Raw genomic sequence first — 18323 nt, 5'->3', positions numbered from 1 at the left:
ATTTGAAATGACTCGATCCTATGATATTATCATGGGTGTGTGGTATTCTCAATAAAGGGATGATATAATATATATGAAGGTTACCACTTTTGTGTTAATTTTTTTGCTTGCATGTACAATGAACAAAGAGAACATGGAGGTGGTTATAACTTATTAACCATTAATTGAGTCATTAGTAACAACGTAACACCCTTTTAAAGGGTGTTTTATTAGAATGGGGTAGGCTACCTGAATATTCTTTCTGCAAGTAAAATTCCACTCTAAAATATTGAGAAAATATAGTCTAAAATTGAGTAGTTTATATCAGAAAAAGTCTGTTTTTAATTTAGGAGTTCCAGTGTCAGCATGCCCACTTCTTTTAAATAAATATTAGTTTCAGAACCACAGAAACAAAAGGAAAGATGGACAGATTACATTCCGCTGCCTTATTGTCATACTGCTAGTATGGTTCCTGTCATAAATGACTGGGACCCTACAGAGGACAGAGTCATCGTTTAGGTATTTACCTTTGCTCTTCCTACTATGGCAATTAAAAATGTCTGAACTGAAACAGCTGGATGGAATTTAACCATTGGTAATTTTATTAACTAAACGTGTACCTGTATAAAATAATATAAAGCCTACTTCTCCACACTTGACTATTTTGTTCAAACTATTTTGGGTCCAAATATAAACCCTGCTTCTTTGAAGAAAAAAAATGGTTTGACAGCAAAGATGTAGGCCCAACCCTGACAGATAGGACTGTGAAACAACTAGTAGACTAGAAACTGACCTCCACAGTTATAGCAGGGTCTGCTAAATGTAAAACGTTTTAAATTGAAAACAAAATAAGAGCATACAGTAGGCCTGCTACAAGAGTGACGGCAGTTGCAGCACGCAGGGTGGATTTTCACCGACAGGCGGCGCGAGAGGGTCTTTGTTCCATAGGGAGGCGGGCTCATGTCTACTCTGCACCAATGAGGAGCTTCGCGGGTCAGAGTTGAGGGGTTAAATCAAACATGGCGGCTAACAAACGAGTGCTGTATGTCGGTGAGTTAAAGTAACTTTTTTCGAAAATACGGGAAAGTTAAATTGTTTCAGTAAGTTTAACAGACGAATACCAATATTGCTTTATAAGTAAAGTAATTGGACACCGCTTAATATGTAAAAAGTGCACGTAATATAGGCTAATAATGGGAAAGATGTAGCCAGTAAAGGATGGAAGCGTCACCTGAAAACATGGCAACTTCACTAATTCAAACCTCGCACAGTTTCCTCAATGCCATGAGTAAAGTGCGTCATGTCCAGTTGTTCAATGAACTCCGAATAAATGAAGCAAAACAACAACAACAACTATGAACCATTGGCCGCAATAGCTGTGTGCTCCGTTGGTTTTCCTTGTGTCTTAAACGTAGCATCAACATACTGTAACAATAGTATGCATGGTTACATAAACTAGTACAATACAGTGTTTAAGCTGAATTTCTGTTGGCGTCTGTATAGTGTTGGGGAGCTCAATGTTGGCACGGTGTGTTTTTGTCAGGTGGCCTGGCAGAGGAGGTGGATGAGAAGGTGCTACACGCAGCTTTTATTCCCTTTGGAGACATCACAGACATCCAGATACCGCTGGACTATGAAACGGGTAAAGATTAGTGGGACATTGAAGAAACTGTTCATGTTCAACATTTAAACAATGTATGATAAACTGTAAGGTCCATTAATGTGTCGTGTGTTTTTTTTTTTTACAGAGAAGCACAGAGGATTTGCGTTTATTGAATTTGAACTGGGAGAGGTATGTACTGGTTTTAGTGCTGAAGCAGGCCTACACTCTAAAGGCTGCAATATTCAGTTTATCAACCCACTATAGAAACACCATGTATATGAATTATACATTATACATTGTAAATTCATAACTCCACCATATTATACCTGATTAAGGTCATATTCAGAGTTCAGTTAATGTTAGCTTTGTAGTTGTATTATTAAGCTATATTGAACATGGATACACTTTAACTAAGTTTGTTGACACAATCTTTACACTTTTTAATCTACTTTTATATACAGCCATGAAGCATTAAATAATGCACTTGTTGTAGGCAATAGTTGCAACATAAGGGAAGGATTGTGTTGTAGGTTCAAAGAGTCCAATATCCAGTTATTATGATGGATGTGCACTAGCATGTAAGCAGGATTACGAACGTAATACATTTATTGGCATCCTATGGACACAGCTATGTTGTTAAGATGATTTGTGAACTCAATATAAGCATGGTTGGTAACCGACACATAGTGGGACTTTCATGGTCAGTATTTCTGTGCTCATCATGACTTATTTACTGGTTCAAATGTAACAAATTATCCCTTAATGTAGAGAAGTGTGCTTATATGATATTTAAGCCTAAAAATATTATTCTATCTGATCATATCCAGCCAATTTTTATGGCGAACAATGCACTCGAAAATGTTTCCAATGTTAAGTTCTTAGGGGTTTTTATTGACAATAAGCTCAATTGGAAAAAACACATATCACAGGTGTCCAATAAATTAGCGAGAAACATTGGGGTTATACGACGAGTAAGACCCGTGCTGTCAAGAAAAATTTGTATGGATTTATATTACTGCCTTATTTATCCCTTTATATCCTATGGCAATATAGTATGGGCAAGCACATACAAAACCAGTCTAGATTCGATTTTTATGTTACAGAAAAAATTTGTTAGAACTGTAACCAACTCCAGTTGGGACGCTCATAGTGCTCCGTTATTTCTAAGTCTGAAGTTGTTAAGCATATATGATGTGAATACTCTTCAGATCGGCACTTTTGTTTTCCAGTTTCTCAATAATTTACTTCCTTCTTCTTTCAACAGTTTTTTTATAACCAGGTCACAGATCCATAGTCATCAGACCAGATCTGTAGATCTCCTTCACCATCAGTTTTACAGAACAAATCTTGGACAGTTTTCAATTAGGGATAGAGGTCCAGTCATTTGGAACAGTTTTCCTGTTACTCTACGTAAACACTCATCTTTAGTTACTTTCAAAAAACATCTTAAAATTTGCCTAATTTTAAAAGCTTACGATAATGTGTTAAACTGAATGTATGTTATATTGTCTTTTTTCTTGTTAGTTACATCTTTACATTGCTTTTTTACATGTACTTAGATGTATTTTCATTTTGTAACATGACTTTGTAGTTTTATCTCTTTAATTTTATTTTTGTTTGTCTTTTCTTTTCTTTTTTTTATTTGACTTCATTTCTTTATTGTATTTTAATGTCAGGTGGACATCCTTCATAAGCCCTTCGGGGTTTCTTTTGTCCCACCCGTGCATTTATGTATGTCTATGCGCATCTTCTTGCCATTTTTTTAATCTTGTTTATTTGCACAAATAAAACTAAACTAAACTAAACTATTTACACCATTTTCCTTTTGTAGGATGCTGCTGCAGCTATTGATAACATGGTGAGTGGATCATATAGTTGCACATTCATGTCACTAAAGTTTTATTCCTGTTTCTGAAACCTTCCTGTTCTTAAATTTGTTGTTAATGTCGTTCTTTTTTTTTCTTTACTAGAATGAGTCTGAGCTTTTTGGGCGGACTATCCGGGTCAACACAGCCAAGCCTATGAGAATCAAAGAAGGTTCCTCTCGACCAGGTGCTCGACGAACAAACATTTAGTGGCGTTTTTTTGCCTTGAGAGTGATTTAAGTCCTTGGTTCAGATTTTAACTCTGCATTTTTTCTTTTTTTAGTATGGACGGACGATGACTGGCTGAAGAAGTTCTCGGGCAAGACCGTAGAGGAGGCTGAAGCAGAGGCAGCAGCAGAAGGCGGAGAACCGACCAATACTGCAACACAGGAGGTGAGGAAGCTTCCTTTTAAAGACCACCGGTGCCTCTGACTTTTAACTTTGTTACTTAATTTGGTTTGTTATTGCAGGGTGAGCCCCCAGCCAAAAAGGGCAGAGTTAATCCCCAGGTCTACATGGACATCAAGATTGGAAACAAGCTGGCAGGGAGACTACGCTTTGTCCTTCGGGCGGACATTGTTCCCATGACAGTAGGTGTGTATACTGTGCGCTGTAGGAGCTTTCATAATCCCATTGTTGTCAAAAATATATATTACAGCTATACACTGTTAATGTGATAGGCGTGTCACAATCTCAATTGTAAATCGGGAATAGCTCGCAATTATCTCTACATGTTAGCTGGAATGGATTCCACCTTTACTTAGGGTCAGGGGTTTCGGCAGGTGTGCTAAGAGGGAGAAATTAAACAGCATGTTGTAGCAGCTTTGAGTTTCCTCCTAGCTGCAGCCAAAAGACACCATGGCCATTGCTGAAACGTCAACCAAACATAATGCCCCTCCTGCTTCTCTGAAATCAGCAGTTATGGTCATAGCTATTCATGACTCATCTGGTCATGAGGACTGGGAAAGCGGTTTCATTTATACGGAAAACAAAGGTCTGCGCTAATCTTGTGGTCCAATTAAATACTAGCACATGCCAGAGCACCCAACCCCCGCGGGCACACAAACGCGTCAACAGGACACAACAAATTTGACAGTACATCTCCTCGGCAGCCCGGGAAGAGTGCACACTGCAGTTACAAAAAAAAAAGTCATGACATGGCAGGTACCCTCAATGAATTCTCTTGTTTTGTTAAATTAACTTTCCAACTGACTAGTGAAACAAGTTATATAAATTTGACAATAAGCATTAGTGTGTTACATTGCAAATAATGGATGATTATATCATTGCCGTGCAGACCAACAATTACATTTGTTATCATGTCACAAAACCAAGGATCCTAGACTAGAGTAGTCTAAAATGGCATAGCCATCTCTGCTCAAAATAAATAAATCGAATAGAATCCTGAAATGGAGAATTGAAGATTTGGAGAATCTTGTCACCCTTACTATGTGAAGAGATGGAAAAGAAACTAATATGAATTTGACAGAAGTAAAACAAAACCACAACTGTGTAATTATATAATTTCCCTTTTGAGAAGGAAAAATACTGGCAATCGAGTGACCTATCTTCTTTCATCCTATAGAGAATTTCCGCTGCTTGTGCACGCATGAGAAAGGCTTCGGCTTAAAGGGCAGTTGCTTTCATCGCATCATCCCTCAGTTTATGTGCCAAGGAGGAGACTTCACCAACCACAATGGAACCGGGGGCAAGTCCATCTACGGCCGCAAGTTTGATGATGAAAACTTTGTCCTGAAACACACTGCGCCAGGTAAGGAGTACAGGGTTCTCTGTGAATGAGCTTTGTGATGTTATGTGTACTAGCAGACCCTGTAGATAACGGGCCAAAACTTGTCTCTTGTGCTTACAGGTCAACTCTCCATGGCCAACTCTGGACCAAACTCTAATGGCTCCCAGTTCTTCATCACCACTGACAAAACCGACTGGCTGGATGGCAAACACGTGGTGTTTGGGGACATGGTGGAAGGGATGGATGTGCTCCGTTCAATGGAGGTAAAGGACTAAAATATTTTACTTGGACTGCATAATATATTATACAGTTTCAGATTTTCTACTCCACAATAAAATTGATGTTCAATTCAATGATAAAAATGTAAAATCAGTCACGCAGAAAGAGCTCCAATTAACAAAACTTAGTTATTGTTTGTTCTCAATGTAAACATCACTTATGCTTCTCACTACTTGTGTGAATAAAGCATACATGGCTCTTCTTCTCTACCAAAGGGTGATACGATTAATTTTCAGGGATCAAGTCAAATATTTATTTACAATTAATTTGGATTTATGTGACACGATTGATATATATTTGTGATCATACTGTCTAAAAATCCTAACTATAATAAAAGCATTATATTTGTACATTGTTATATTATATTTGTATAGGTGGAACTCAAGCATCCCTCCGGGCTCTATGTTCTATTGATTATAGTTTGTCATATAATATTACAAAAATGTAATAAAAGCTCATAAAATGTTAAAATAAAAATTGGCAAATAATTGCTGTATCTTTGCAATCTTGTCCTTTTTCCTGTAGGCTCAGGGAGCAAAAGACGGCAAGACAAAGCAGAAAGTCATCATCTCCGACTGTGGAGAATTTGTGTGAAGGAGAAAGAATTGTGTGCTTGTTAGTGTGTGTGTGCGTCTGAGAGCATGAGTGTGTTCAAGGTATTTTGTACTTTGAGCCTACAAAATCTGCCATGTAAATATTTCAATAAACACAATTTTTTAATACAGAAACCTGTTTGATATTTATTACTGTGTACAAATGAAATATATTGTGATTTGCTTATTGTTGGCTTACCCCTTTATAGCCACATAACTTCCCTATTTAAAGCATATTTTCTTAATTTAAATTTTATATAACCCTGTGCATGAGCAAACTCGGTCAGGATTGTTTCCTCTAAGCATGATTTTTTCTTAAAGCAGTTTTTCAACTGAGGGACTCACTGCAAATGCAAATGTTAAAATCAGCTCCATCTCCCAACGCCTGGTATTTGTCAGTACTTTTACTTTTATTTACTATTTTATTTTATTTTATTTCAACTTAATGTTATATTTATTTTCCTATGTTTCATTTGATAATATTTAATTGTGTTAACTGCTGCACAAGCAATTCAATAGATTTGGTTTTGTAATTTTCAAAAAAATCATTGAGCAAAATCCAATATATTGTGAAAACTATAAAATACTGCACACATATAATATAAAATCCCCTGGTGGCTGATGTGCAACTAGGCCTATATTTAAACTCGATTCATGTACAAGGAAAAATAGCTTAACACTCTAGTGACCAATATATATGAAAGGGATGAAAAATAAAATTCAGTCATTTGCCAGGTGAATTTCAGACGCTCATTTATTAATAACACATTCATACATGCATTCTGAATCGGTTTAAAACTAGCACCTCGTAGCCTACAAATCATCCATGCTAAAATCTGCATTTAACTAGTTTCGTGTAAATACTGAAATGATCACGTGCCAAGAGCCTGTTTTACCAAGTAATACTATTACATCTGATCTGCACTTTAAAGTCAGACGACGGCAGTTCCTTTCATTTAATTGGGCAAACAAGACAAACCTCTACACTGGAGCGGAGCCGCCACACCTGAACAGGTTGAGGGGTGAGAAGACATTGCTGAGAAAACGACTCCACCCCCTTCGCTGCCGTCCTATTGAGAAACCTACTGAGATTCTCATCTGTGTAGTTCATCCCAAAGCCTGTTCCTCCGCTCCGACACTGAACTGCGTCAACAGCCTTCAAACTGTAAGTATTTGAATTCATTCTTGAGCTTCTGAATCTGTTATTAAGACGAACTTTTTGTTATTTATCCGATCTGGTAGTTTTTCGACGTTTTGGATACGCGCAATTGCGCGCGGAATGCCCAAACGTTAAGGCATTAACCGCGGGTGTGTGTGTGTGTGTGTTGAAAGCTGATTTGAGGAACAGTTGAGTCACAGTTGACTGATTGTATCTCCGTACTGCGACGAATTAATAAGTTTGACAAAAAAAAGTTTGACAAGAATGTCTTCTGTTTAATAAAAGTTTGGAGAAACTTGTATTAGCTACGTAATGTTTTTGTTTTTGCCTTCAGGACAAGCTAATTCCTTTGCTATTGGAGTGTCATTTTATTTATGTATTTTGTCTTTGTAGCCTTATTCTATATCTGACGTGACTGTTTTGTATTTTTTTTACTCTTTTCTTAGGCTGGTAGAGACCTACATATTTGCCTGTGCCAACTTTGGCTGAAAAGAACTTCCCCTCTGTCTTCCATCAGCCGGAAGAGAAGACGGGGCAGTGAACACACCTCATCATGAACTGGGCATTCCTCCAGGGCCTCCTCAGCGGGGTGAACAAATACTCCACAGCGTTCGGCCGAGTATGGCTCTCCATCGTCTTCCTCTTCAGGGTCATGGTGTTTGTGGTGGCGGCGGAGAAGGTGTGGGGCGACGAACAGAAAGACTTCAAATGCAACACGGCTCAGCCCGGCTGCCACAACGTCTGCTATGACCACTTCTTCCCCGTGTCCCACGTGCGCCTGTGGGCCCTGCAGCTCATCTTCGTCACCTGCCCCTCTCTCCTGGTGGTGATGCACGTGGCCTACAGGGAGGACCGCGAGAAGAAGAACCGAGATAAGTACGGCGAGAACTGCCGCCGCCTCTACCTGAACACGGGCAAGAAGCGCGGAGGCCTGTGGTGGACCTACGTGCTCACCCTGGTCTTCAAAATCGGCGTGGACACCACCTTCGTCTACCTCCTGTACCACATCTACGAGGGCTATGACTTCCCCTCCCTCATTAAATGTGAACAGAAGCCCTGTCCCAACAAGGTGGACTGCTTCATCTCCCGGCCCACTGAGAAACGCATCTTCACCCTCTTCATGGTGGTCACCAGCCTGGTCTGCATCGTGCTCTCCATCTTTGAAATCGTCTACCTGATCGGCAAACGCTGCCGTGAGGTTTTCACCAAAGTCCATCACAATCGCCAATCCATGACTGACAAGCTGTCCAGCGGGAACGGCTTGGAGTCCAGCACTCTAAAACTGACGGGCAAAGCCCCCCCTCGGACTCCTGCACCTTCATACAGTGTCGTTATGTCCTGAAGACAGTGAGGAGAGAGGCAAAGACTTTACAGAAAAAAGCCTCTCCTCTTTACAGGCAATTCCTTAAAATACTTCTAAGCAGTTTGGATGTGTCCGCTCAGAGACTGAACTACAATTTGAGGAAGTTCCTCACTGTTTCTGTGTCCACTGTTAGAGAATTTGAAATTCTGGACCAAGACACGTGTGTCATTGATCTGGAATGTGCTGACTGTTGTGTGTTTGGGTCAGAGTATTTACAGATTATTATTATTGTTTAATAGACGATGTCCCGTAGTCGCTCCAAAAAAAATAAAACCAACTTCTAGTGATTCATTGTTGCAACTAGCCTTGATTCCAGTAACATGAGTCACCCCGTGGTTTGGAGAGCGTAGTTTAGCAAAACACATGTGGTCGTCTGTGTAAGATTTTCCCCCTGCTCTGTGCCCAACCTCTGATAGTTTAGTTCAAACTGAAGGAAGGGCGTCTTTTTTCCCATTTCCCTCACACATTCTCATCTTATTCTCTGGCAATACTGTACTTTACATTATTTATGAAAAGTGTGTAAGATTGTGCTGTCTGTGGTGCATGTCACTGTTTGTATCGGTTTAAAACTGCTTTCTGTAAACGAGCAGAAGAGAGTAATGAAGTTGATATGTCGTGCCGTAAACACAGCTGTAAATAAGACCAGGATGTGCATTCCTCGCAGTGCTGAGGAGCAGCGTGACTGTGTAGTTGTTCATAAGATTCAATAAAGATAATACTTTTCATGTTTTAAAAATTAGTATGTCTTTTTTTTTCTTCCTATGAGTAAGAGGGAGACTTTCAAGAGGCCCACACACCAATGCGTGTTAGGCAGCTGATATGTAACCCAGCCACAGGGTTAGCCCATTCTGTGGTTTTGACAAAAGTCTCTGACTTTCTTTCTTCTTTTTCCATGTGTTTCCTAAAGCTGGTTCACAAATTGCTCTTGTTGCTAGGAGCAGCAGCCCCCACATTGTTTAGGTCGATTGCTACTTTAGAAAAGGGCGGAGGAGGAGTCCCCCACTCCTTGGTTTGATTCATCATCTCCTCTGATGGGTGTGGACCCACCCAGTGCTGGAATTCTCTCAATCCATACAGCGTACGAATGGATTGTCTCCAATATTTACACTGCAATGTATGGCGTGGGGAAATGCAGGGAGTAAAAAGACACATTTTCTTACTAACGCCTTGTGGTATTGAGCCATGTAGATATTTTTAGTTTAGTCTGCCCCGGAAACTTGTGCTGCCACCTCAGTACCACAAGAGACAACAATTATATAGTAGTTTGTGCTGCTGAGAGCAATAAAGAATCCGATCTACAAAACACAAACAGCAAAGTCTCCTTGCACAAACAATAAAAGGGGAACCTGAAGGCACCACTGTTACCAGATTTCATTGGAACCCTTAATCTTTATTTGGGTCGACAGCAGTTCCAATGTATTTAGAAGTGAGGTCTGTGGATTATCATAACGCAATGTTCCACCTTCACCGTATTAGGTTGGTAGTCGAGATGACACAGACCAGAAATATCTTAACGGGGAGATAAAGGGAGTGGGAAGATATGTTTTGGTGGGTGAGACTTTTTTTTGTTAACTCATACGTAGCGAGGGATGATGTGTAATCATCACTGTTGGACTGGTCTGCGACATTGTCCAAACAGGATCTCAAGCTGCCAAGTGTTACAAAGTGTAAAATTGACTGGCTCTGAAAATATAAGCATGATCCAGTATGTGCTTTTCTCTTTGTCCTTATGCTGTTTGCCCAGCCTGAATGGGTGGTTCTGTAAATGAGCCAACAATCACTCCAATTACAATACAAGACCCTCCCATATCTCCTGGGGTACGGTTTCGCTTCTTGTCCTTTGCTTTCTCTGCTCTCTGGTCCATTTCCTTCCCTTCACTGTATCAGCATATGAAAGAAATGTGTTTATCTTGTTGTGTTTGGCCCGTCCTGTCGAGACTTGAGTCACAGTGGTGCATTCCTCCAGGTGTGTCCCGCACACTGCCTGGACTAGTTCTCCTGCAGCAAAGGAGCAACTCTTTATCTTTTTTTTTACCTCCCCTTGATTCCAATACAACTCTTGTCTAGTGGACTGTTCCAAATGTTTGTAGGTACGGATGTTAAGTGTTGTGTACCAGGCTTGAACATACAGTATGTGCCTACAAGGAGACATATTTTCATCTATGTGTATTTGATAAAACACTTTTTTATGATGCAGAAGGCTGAAAGAGTGAAAAGTAACACTATATGGAGATGTTACAGTGTCGGCTCCTCTAAATGAGACACTTCTTTTTATTTTCCGTCTGGCAGCTGTGAGCGAAAACTCTCAGAATATTGTCACAAGTCGCAACCGCAGCTTTTTCTTTTCAAGAGAGTCTTGGCACCAAATTTCTATCTCCGTCTCAGTTTCACATCTCATTTTTGTGAGTGAAAACAGCAATTCAGCTTGAATATCAGGTTCCTTAAGGTTAAAATCAACGCATGCAACATGTCAATTGCACCCTAGTAAATGAGTAAATTTTTGGAGAGCGCTTTCTTGTCTTCTTGGAACTTTTGGACTATGAGTCTGAAACAAACCCATTGTACGGAGGGAGCAATGCAAATAACTTGACTTGACATTATTAACTAAAGTCTTTTATCCTTTTATATAATGCAAACTCAGGATTTCAATAGCTGTATAAATGCAGGCACCGGTCTGCAATAACTGGCATGATGTGGCGCAGCTATGGCATTTTGATCTTGCTGAAATCTGATAGTTTTGAGAGAATCTGGGGACTTTCATTCCTCTGCAAAACATTGCTAATGATGAGTTGTTTTCTCCACATAATGCAGCACATCTGTAAAGTGCAAGAAAAAAAAGGAACAGTTCAGTTGTAAAAGTAGGTGGACACCAAATTGGAGACAAAAGCATCAGCTCACAATATGACAATGAGGATGGGCTTAGAAGCGCTGGGAGTTGTCCATGAATTGTGACTGTGTTATTTGAGAAGTGCTCATTTGAAGAAGAAGAAGAGAGAGAAAACAATACATCTTATGGGAGTTGCATTAAACTTAAAAGGTGCAGGAAATATATGAAAGAGGAACAGGGAAACTGAATATTCTTTTCTGGTTAGGTGAAAACAAATTCATTCCTTTACACATGAAAGACCTCTAACTATGCTGCCTGATGCTCTCGTCATACCTTAGGAAACTTGCAACATACTGCACAGAGGCTGGGGCGAGGGGAACACAACAAAAAAATGCATTCACCTCAAGGTGTGTCTGCCACTTACGCATACTCTGTGATGCATTCAGTAACACGTTGGGACAGGGAGACAGAGCCCTTCCTGGAAAACATGGAAGACAAAGAAATGAACCAAAATTCGTAGCCTCTAAACTCTTTGATCTGCACAAACACATAGAAGATTCTTTGCCACATTTAAACCAGTCAGATTTGAAAAGTTCATCTTTTTGAATTATCCCGATAATTATAAGCTAAAACTTCTTTTTGTCTTTCAGTTTGCTGCAGACCCACACACAGTCACCTGGTGGTCCAAAATGTTGCCCATGCAGACCTAAATGTATGTCTGCTTTAAAATCCCTAAGGCTGTGATTGTCTAATCTGTTTACAAACTTGATTGCTCATGTGCAGGCCTATTCACCAAATTAGATTCAAAGTACCCGGAGATGGTTTCTGTGATAACTACAACATAAAAACATGTGATGTGCCACCTAACAATGGCATGTTATTGGGAGATACTCAGACAGACAGCGAGAGAGAGAGAGAGAGAGAGAGAGAGAGAGAGAGAGAGAGAGAGAGAGAGAGAGAGAGAGAGAGAGAGAGAGAGAGAGCGATGAGACACATCTGGTGCAGCTCCAGTCTTTCTGCTTTAACCCCACCCACAGGCGCATTTCTCAACTCTGCGCTCCTCTACCTGTCGAGTGGTGCCAAATCTGCGCGTTAAAGGACTAAAACGACAATAAAGCGACAAGAAATCCATTGGAAATATACGTGACCGCGTGTCTTTCGACTAGTGATGGACTGATACTTCTTTTGGTAAGTTGAAAGCTCACTCTAAGAAATATTTGACGTGTCTGTGATGAGTTAAGCTTTGTGAAGCTCGCGCGCTACAGCCAATTGGTAACTGTTCGAGTACGACAATCTATGAAACCGATATTTGATCATCGCTGGTTGCCTACAAAAAAAGGGCTATCCGTACAAAGCCAATCCTATCAAGAACATATTTCCAAAGAGCGCATGGAGCTTATGCGTAAAGGGTCTGTTTTTTTTCTCTTTTAAGACTCATATCAAAATGGAGATCAGATTCACATCAGAAGGCTGGGTGTTATTTGCTTTGTTAGTTAAATAAATGTTTTTGTTTGTTTTTTTAAAGATTGAAACCATGGGTGTGTGTTAATGACATTGGTCCAACTTGTTTCCCTTATGAACAGTTTGGCTGGAGGCCTGCCTAGAGCTCTGTGGGTTTGCCAGTTGATAAATGAGACCTCTGGGAAGTGTTTTCAAACTAACATTTCACACTGGAAGATAAAGGACTAGGATTTAAGACAGTCAGAATAAAAGCTTATTTAGTTAACCACTATCACAGAAGCAGATTAACTCAGCAGCCAATGGAAACATGTTCACACATTCTTCTTTCTGCCACTTCCAGGATCTGAAGATAAACTAGTACCAGGAAGAAAAGCATCCCAGAGAAGATAACCTTTTGAGTGCCAGCCAAGGACATGGACTGGAAGACCTTCCAAGCCCTGCTCAGCGGGGTGAACAAATACTCCACGGCGTTTGGCCGGGTATGGCTGTCCGTGGTGTTTGTGTTCAGGGTGATGGTGTACGTGGTGGCGGCCGAGCGAGTGTGGGGTGACGAGCAAAAGGACTTTGACTGCAACACCAAGCAGCCCGGCTGCGCCAATGTCTGCTATGACCACTTCTTCCCCATCTCCCACATCCGCCTGTGGGCCCTGCAGCTCATCTTCGTCACCTGCCCCTCCTTCATGGTGGTCATGCATGTGGCGTACCGAGACGACCGCGAGCGCAAGCACATGGCCAAGAACGGGGACACCAATAAGCTGTACAAGAACACGGGCAAGAAGCACGGTGGCCTGTGGTGGACCTACATGGTCAGCCTCTTCGTCAAGACGGGCATCGAGGCAGGCTTCCTCTACATCCTGCACCATGTCTACGACAGCTTCTACCTGCCCAGGCTTGTCAAGTGTGAGACGGCGCCTTGCCCCAACCAGGTGGACTGCTACATCGGCCACCCCACCGAGAAGAAGGTCTTCACCTACTTCATGGTGGGGGCTTCGGGCCTCTGCATCGTCCTGAACATCTGCGAGATCATTTATCTCATCTCCAAGCGCGTTGTGCGATGCACAAACAAGATGAGGAGGCGCAATCGCAACATACCAGCGGTCCAAGAGGACTTCAACAACGACCCCTTTAACAACTGCAGCGTGCGTATGCCCAGGAAGGACCTGAAAGACCTGAGGGACCTGAAAGACCAGCCTCCATCCTTCAGAACTGCGTGCAAGTCTCCACCATTCAGACCAAATGGACTCCTACTTGAAGAGAGGATACGGGCCTCCGCTCCTAATCTGTCCATGTCTTCGTGATGGAAAAGCCTGAATCTGGCTGCAGGTCAGGAGGTCAGGAGTGGTTGGGCTGGAACCCAATGACAAACCTCAGAAAACAGACTCAAAACTGTGAGCAGGGCTACAGTATGTGTCAGACCCTGGAAGTTGAGTCATCAGTCCTGGATTCATCCTGTGGGCCGCTGTGTCCACACATCTAAGACTCGGTTAGAGCGCAGAACTCTGGTTTCCAAGCCAACATCCACAATATTTATAAATTAGCTAGAGCCAAATTGATTTGTCAACAATATGTGGGGGTTTCTTTTTCTAGCACAATAAAGGTCTGTTTGCCTTTTCATCTTCACCCCTTCACCCATATCAGAACATTCCAGCGAGGTTTCTCCGTCTTTTCTTGCGATGGCAGTTTTGACATGGGAGGGAAAGGAAATGAAACCCTGCGCACAAGAAGGCTTGACACGCCTGGCAGAGGTATTCACCCTCCCTGCCACTGTCTAAAGTGGTATGTCAGGCGAGATTTGAGTGATCTCCTTTATTTTACATAACTGAAATCATGTTTTTTTTCCTTCGCAGCAATTTGAGAAAATGTTTAACTGCATGGGAGTGTGGCCTCTGAAAAGTTATAGAGGTATGGCTGAGATATACTTGAAGGTTTGCAAACTGGCCAGAAGATTTTTAATTTAAACTCACGTTGTACATAGACTGCCTATTTTTCGGCACAAACCTCGCCTCATACTAGACCACTGTTGATTTATATAAGGTCGAAAGGAATGCTGCTGTTTAAGCCTGTGTTGTAAACCAGGAGCCCATTGGAGGAAGTTGGGACAAATTATTTTGTAATCGTCCACTGTGGACATCATGTGGAAATGTATTTTCTGCACTCATTTGTTATGCGTAATTTTTTTAAATGTAAATTAAAATACGTTAAATGTATGGAACGTGTGTTTCTGTTTGGTGCTTTAACAGTTAGGGCTGCTTATTATGCTAATTTTATTTCTGGGATAGGGTTTTGGAAAATACTTAGATGTATATCAAGTTGAAAAAATAATAAACGTGGGACAAATGCTAACTTTTCTGGCTAAAGATAATACAAACAAAACTGATAGATACCGTCTGATCATTCTTATTATTTAAGGAGTTGAATTTTTCCATTGACTCATAATTATGATTCTCAAACTAACCATCACCAAGCTTTCATGCCAATCATCATATACTCATTTGAACTAGCTGTGTCATCATGACATGCTATGCTGTCTCTATAACACCTGATGTATGTTCAAGTGTTGTGGAGGCCTTCAGTAAGAATCTTAGTCTGCCTGTTTGACTTGTCAGTCAGGTTTTATTTGAGGTGCAGCTAAGCAAACTTTTGTTTATTCTCAATCACTCCTGCAAAACACCGTGGAGATCCAACACGTTGAGTGCCTTATATGGTCAATGATGGCTTCATATCCTACTTAACAGGTTACATTTGTAAAAGTGTTAACTTTAAAGTCGAAAATCAGAGGTTCAATTTTCAATAACAGTCTCTCTTTGTACACTGTTAAGCTGTTCATATGACTAAAACAATGTTTGAGAGCCTGTAGATTCATCACAACACATTTTCATGAAACAGTATTTATTTTTAAATTCACAATTTAGTGGGATATGTACATATTGAATTAAAGAGGCATTTCAAAAATAAATATATCAAAGTAAACTATAAATACTATGAAATAAGAAATCAACTTCAAAATTGGAATACAGCACATCCACATTTTTTCACAAGCCAGTACAATGCCCGAGTTCATAAAGATTGATTCCATATATTGCTCCCAATGTAGATCATTCATTTTGAAGACAGTGATCACTGCATACAAAGGATAATTCAAATAACACTCCTGTCTCTTCTCACATAAACAGTAGTTTATCCATCGCTAGGACATTTTTACTGGTTCATTTATAAATAGAAACAAAGTCTGTGCTTCACTTAAGCTTACCCACTGCCCAGAAACCAAATGTAAGCACAACACAAAGCTGAAGGCATGTTTTTTTGATTATTGGCATCTGCATGATCAGACTGAAATAAGGCACTTTTCCAGATGAGCTATCATGTAGTGACTATTATTAAATCAGATATGTTATTCTCAAAACTCAGGTAGGGTTCAGTGCCATCCAAATATTAATGTGATATTCTCATACCAGCAGTGGATAAACAAACTTAAATTCAAGTGGGGACAACTGAACATTCAGAAGATGACCTCCAGGTTACATAATAAGTTGCAGTGTACAGTGTGTGAAAGAGCCTGCCGTTGGGCTTTCAGGCTACAGCTTGCAGGTGGCCTGTGCCACTTTGGAGCTAGTCTTTCTGTTGAGGGTCCGACAGATGAAAGCTCCGGCATCCATCAGCTTTGGGAGGTCCACTCCCTGAGAAGAGGAAAGACAGTCAGAGGGAAATCATGTCAAACACAATACTTCTGACTTTAAACTAAATTATGACGGGTTGGACTGGAACATTCTGCAAAGTTTGCTGCATTTAATTTATTGAACAGATTTGTCAAAAGTAAGGAAATAAATAACAAAGATGTCCTTTTTATTGTTACATGAGTAAACACAAAACTATGAGGAACATCTTTAATTTCTTCTATAATAAGAGACAGCACAGGCCAATTAGAAACAAAGTGTTGCCTCCTTACCGTTTCAATCCCAAGTCCATGCAGCATATAGACTACATCTTCAGTAGCAACGTTCCCAGAAGCCCCCGCCGCATAGGGACAGCCGCCCAGTCCAGCTACTGAAGAGTCTACCACACTGACTCCCATCTGCAAAACAAAGGAAATCTTTATCTGAAACTAATTAAGTTAACCCTTTTGCACCATTTGCATTATTCAAACATTTTCAAGTAGAGTATAAATAACTAGAAACAAGTCTGACCTGTAAGGCTACGAGGATGTTAGCCAGGGCCTGGCCGTAGGTATCGTGGCAGTGCACTGCCAAGACATTAACTGGCACCTCTCTGCTCACCGCCGCCAGCATTTCACTCATGCTACCCGGGGTCCCCACTCCGATAGTGTCTCCGAGGGAGATCTCATAGCAGCCCATGGAGTACAGACGCTTAGCTACCTGCAGGACAGAGACAAAGCTAAATAATTGGTTATGTTGAACTACTTTTTTTGAACTTGCATCCAAAAAGGATGATAAATAGATACGTGCCGGCTTACATGATGTATACAAGTATCAAGTGAGAACTCACGTGTGCCACTTTTTCCGGTGCCACCTTGCCTTCATAGGGACATCCGAGAACACAAGACACATAACTGTGATGACAGGGAGCACAGTTGAAAATAAATACATAAATAATCCAACCCTGTAATTCAAATGATTTATAACTTTGTCTGCAGTCAGGAGCATTGCAGGAAGCCTACCCTCTGACGGGCACGCCAGCCTCTTTAGCTGCTCTCATAACCTCGTCAAAGCGCTGCAAACTCTCTTCCACCGAGCAGTTTATGTTCTTCTTACTGAACAGCTCAGATGCAGCACCAAATATGGCTACCTCTGCAGCTCCCGCCTTCACCTGTAATAAGGAAGACAAAAGGAAGCATGTTACCTACAGCACACACACCTGGGTATACAGTATGTTTATGTAGCTGTTGGGAAAGTGTTTTTTGAATATGATGTTTGACACTCACAGCAGCATGGAAACCCTTGAGGTTGGGGGTGAGGACCGGGTAAGACACTCCAGGTTTTCTACAGATCCCCTTCATCACCTCCACCTGGTCTGCCATCTGCAGAAAAAAATACAGAAACCAGTTAGTGCTGGAGATAAAAAAAAAATCCTTTACACTGCAGTTCCTGGCACTGCCCATAGTGGGGTGTGTCAGTATTTGCATATGTATTTCGTGGTGGCGAGGGGAACAAACTCACCTGTGGAACCCATTTTGGAGATACAAAGCTGGTGGCCTCAATGACTGGCAGCCCTGCAGCTGACAACATGTCAATCAGATGAACTTTTGTCTCCGTTGGCACGATAGTCTGAGATGGGTGGTGGTAGATGGAGCAACAAGATTAGAAACGCCAGCAGATGATTTCACCTGTTAGCTATGCACCTGCTCTGTCACATCATACCTCTTGACTGTTGAAACGTGGCATGAACAGTGTCAACAACAAACCGATGCATTTTCTTGTTTTATACAC

The 18323-nt window shown here is 41.0% G+C and overlaps 4 protein-coding genes across 4 annotated transcripts in view; 3 read left to right on the top strand and 1 right to left on the bottom strand.

Moving 5' to 3' along the window:
• Window positions 1–984: 984 nt before the first annotated feature.
• ppie (peptidylprolyl isomerase E (cyclophilin E)) lies at window positions 985–6180 on the top strand. The gene is made up of 10 exons (XM_080042774.1): window positions 985–1029; window positions 1523–1621; window positions 1728–1771; window positions 3414–3440; window positions 3553–3634; window positions 3731–3840; window positions 3918–4041; window positions 5033–5218; window positions 5318–5460; window positions 6002–6180. The coding sequence occupies exons 1-10, from the start codon at window positions 999–1001 to the stop codon at window positions 6068–6070; spliced, it is 915 nt and encodes a 304-aa protein (XP_079898900.1). The 5' UTR covers window positions 985–998; the 3' UTR covers window positions 6071–6180.
• An 896-nt stretch (window positions 6181–7076) lies between these two features.
• gjb10 (gap junction protein beta 10) lies at window positions 7077–9321 on the top strand. Its single transcript, XM_080043084.1, has 2 exons — window positions 7077–7234; window positions 7675–9321. The coding sequence occupies exon 2, from the start codon at window positions 7782–7784 to the stop codon at window positions 8568–8570; it is 789 nt and encodes a 262-aa protein (XP_079899210.1). The 5' UTR covers window positions 7077–7234; window positions 7675–7781; the 3' UTR covers window positions 8571–9321.
• Window positions 9322–12448: 3127 nt separating this feature from the next.
• On the top strand, window positions 12449–15126 carry gjb3 (gap junction protein beta 3). Its single transcript, XM_080041873.1, has 2 exons — window positions 12449–12606; window positions 13220–15126. Exon 2 carries the CDS (start codon window positions 13293–13295, stop codon window positions 14175–14177), a length of 885 nt encoding a protein of 294 aa, XP_079897999.1. The 5' UTR covers window positions 12449–12606; window positions 13220–13292; the 3' UTR covers window positions 14178–15126.
• Window positions 15127–15761: 635 nt separating this feature from the next.
• The window catches only part of hmgcl (3-hydroxy-3-methylglutaryl-CoA lyase), a 3108-nt gene continuing 546 nt past the window's right edge, over window positions 15762–18323 (bottom strand). Inside the window, exons 3-9 of the mRNA XM_080042100.1 lie at window positions 18054–18161; window positions 17819–17914; window positions 17555–17703; window positions 17383–17446; window positions 17064–17252; window positions 16826–16951; window positions 15762–16556 (exon numbers count right to left, since the gene is read on the bottom strand). Of these exons, the coding sequence (XP_079898226.1) occupies window positions 16455–16556; window positions 16826–16951; window positions 17064–17252; window positions 17383–17446; window positions 17555–17703; window positions 17819–17914; window positions 18054–18161 (834 nt within the window). The 3' untranslated portion in view covers window positions 15762–16454. The remainder of the gene's footprint in view (window positions 16557–16825; window positions 16952–17063; window positions 17253–17382; window positions 17447–17554; window positions 17704–17818; window positions 17915–18053; window positions 18162–18323) is intronic.

Source organism: Ammodytes marinus (genome assembly GCF_949987685.1).
Source record: "Ammodytes marinus genome assembly, chromosome: 15".
Taxonomy (NCBI): domain Eukaryota; kingdom Metazoa; phylum Chordata; class Actinopteri; order Uranoscopiformes; family Ammodytidae; genus Ammodytes; species Ammodytes marinus.
Note: the sequence above shows the minus strand (reverse complement) of the source record. Positions and strands in the feature narration are given on the sequence as shown.

Bases quoted from the DNA above. Each gene is read 5' to 3' on its own strand.
- gjb10 (XM_080043084.1), top strand. From the start codon at position 7,782: ATGAACTGGGCATTCCTCCAGGGCCTCCTCAGCGGGGTGAACAAATAC.
- gjb3 (XM_080041873.1), top strand. From the start codon at position 13,293: ATGGACTGGAAGACCTTCCAAGCCCTGCTCAGCGGGGTGAACAAATAC.
- ppie (XM_080042774.1), top strand. From the start codon at position 999: ATGGCGGCTAACAAACGAGTGCTGTATGTCG. The intron at 5,219-5,317 runs GTAAGGAGTACA...TTGTGCTTACAG, and splicing joins CCTGAAACACACTGCGCCAG to GTCAACTCTCCATGGCCAAC. The intron at 5,461-6,001 runs GTAAAGGACTAA...TTTTTCCTGTAG, and splicing joins ATGTGCTCCGTTCAATGGAG to GCTCAGGGAGCAAAAGACGG.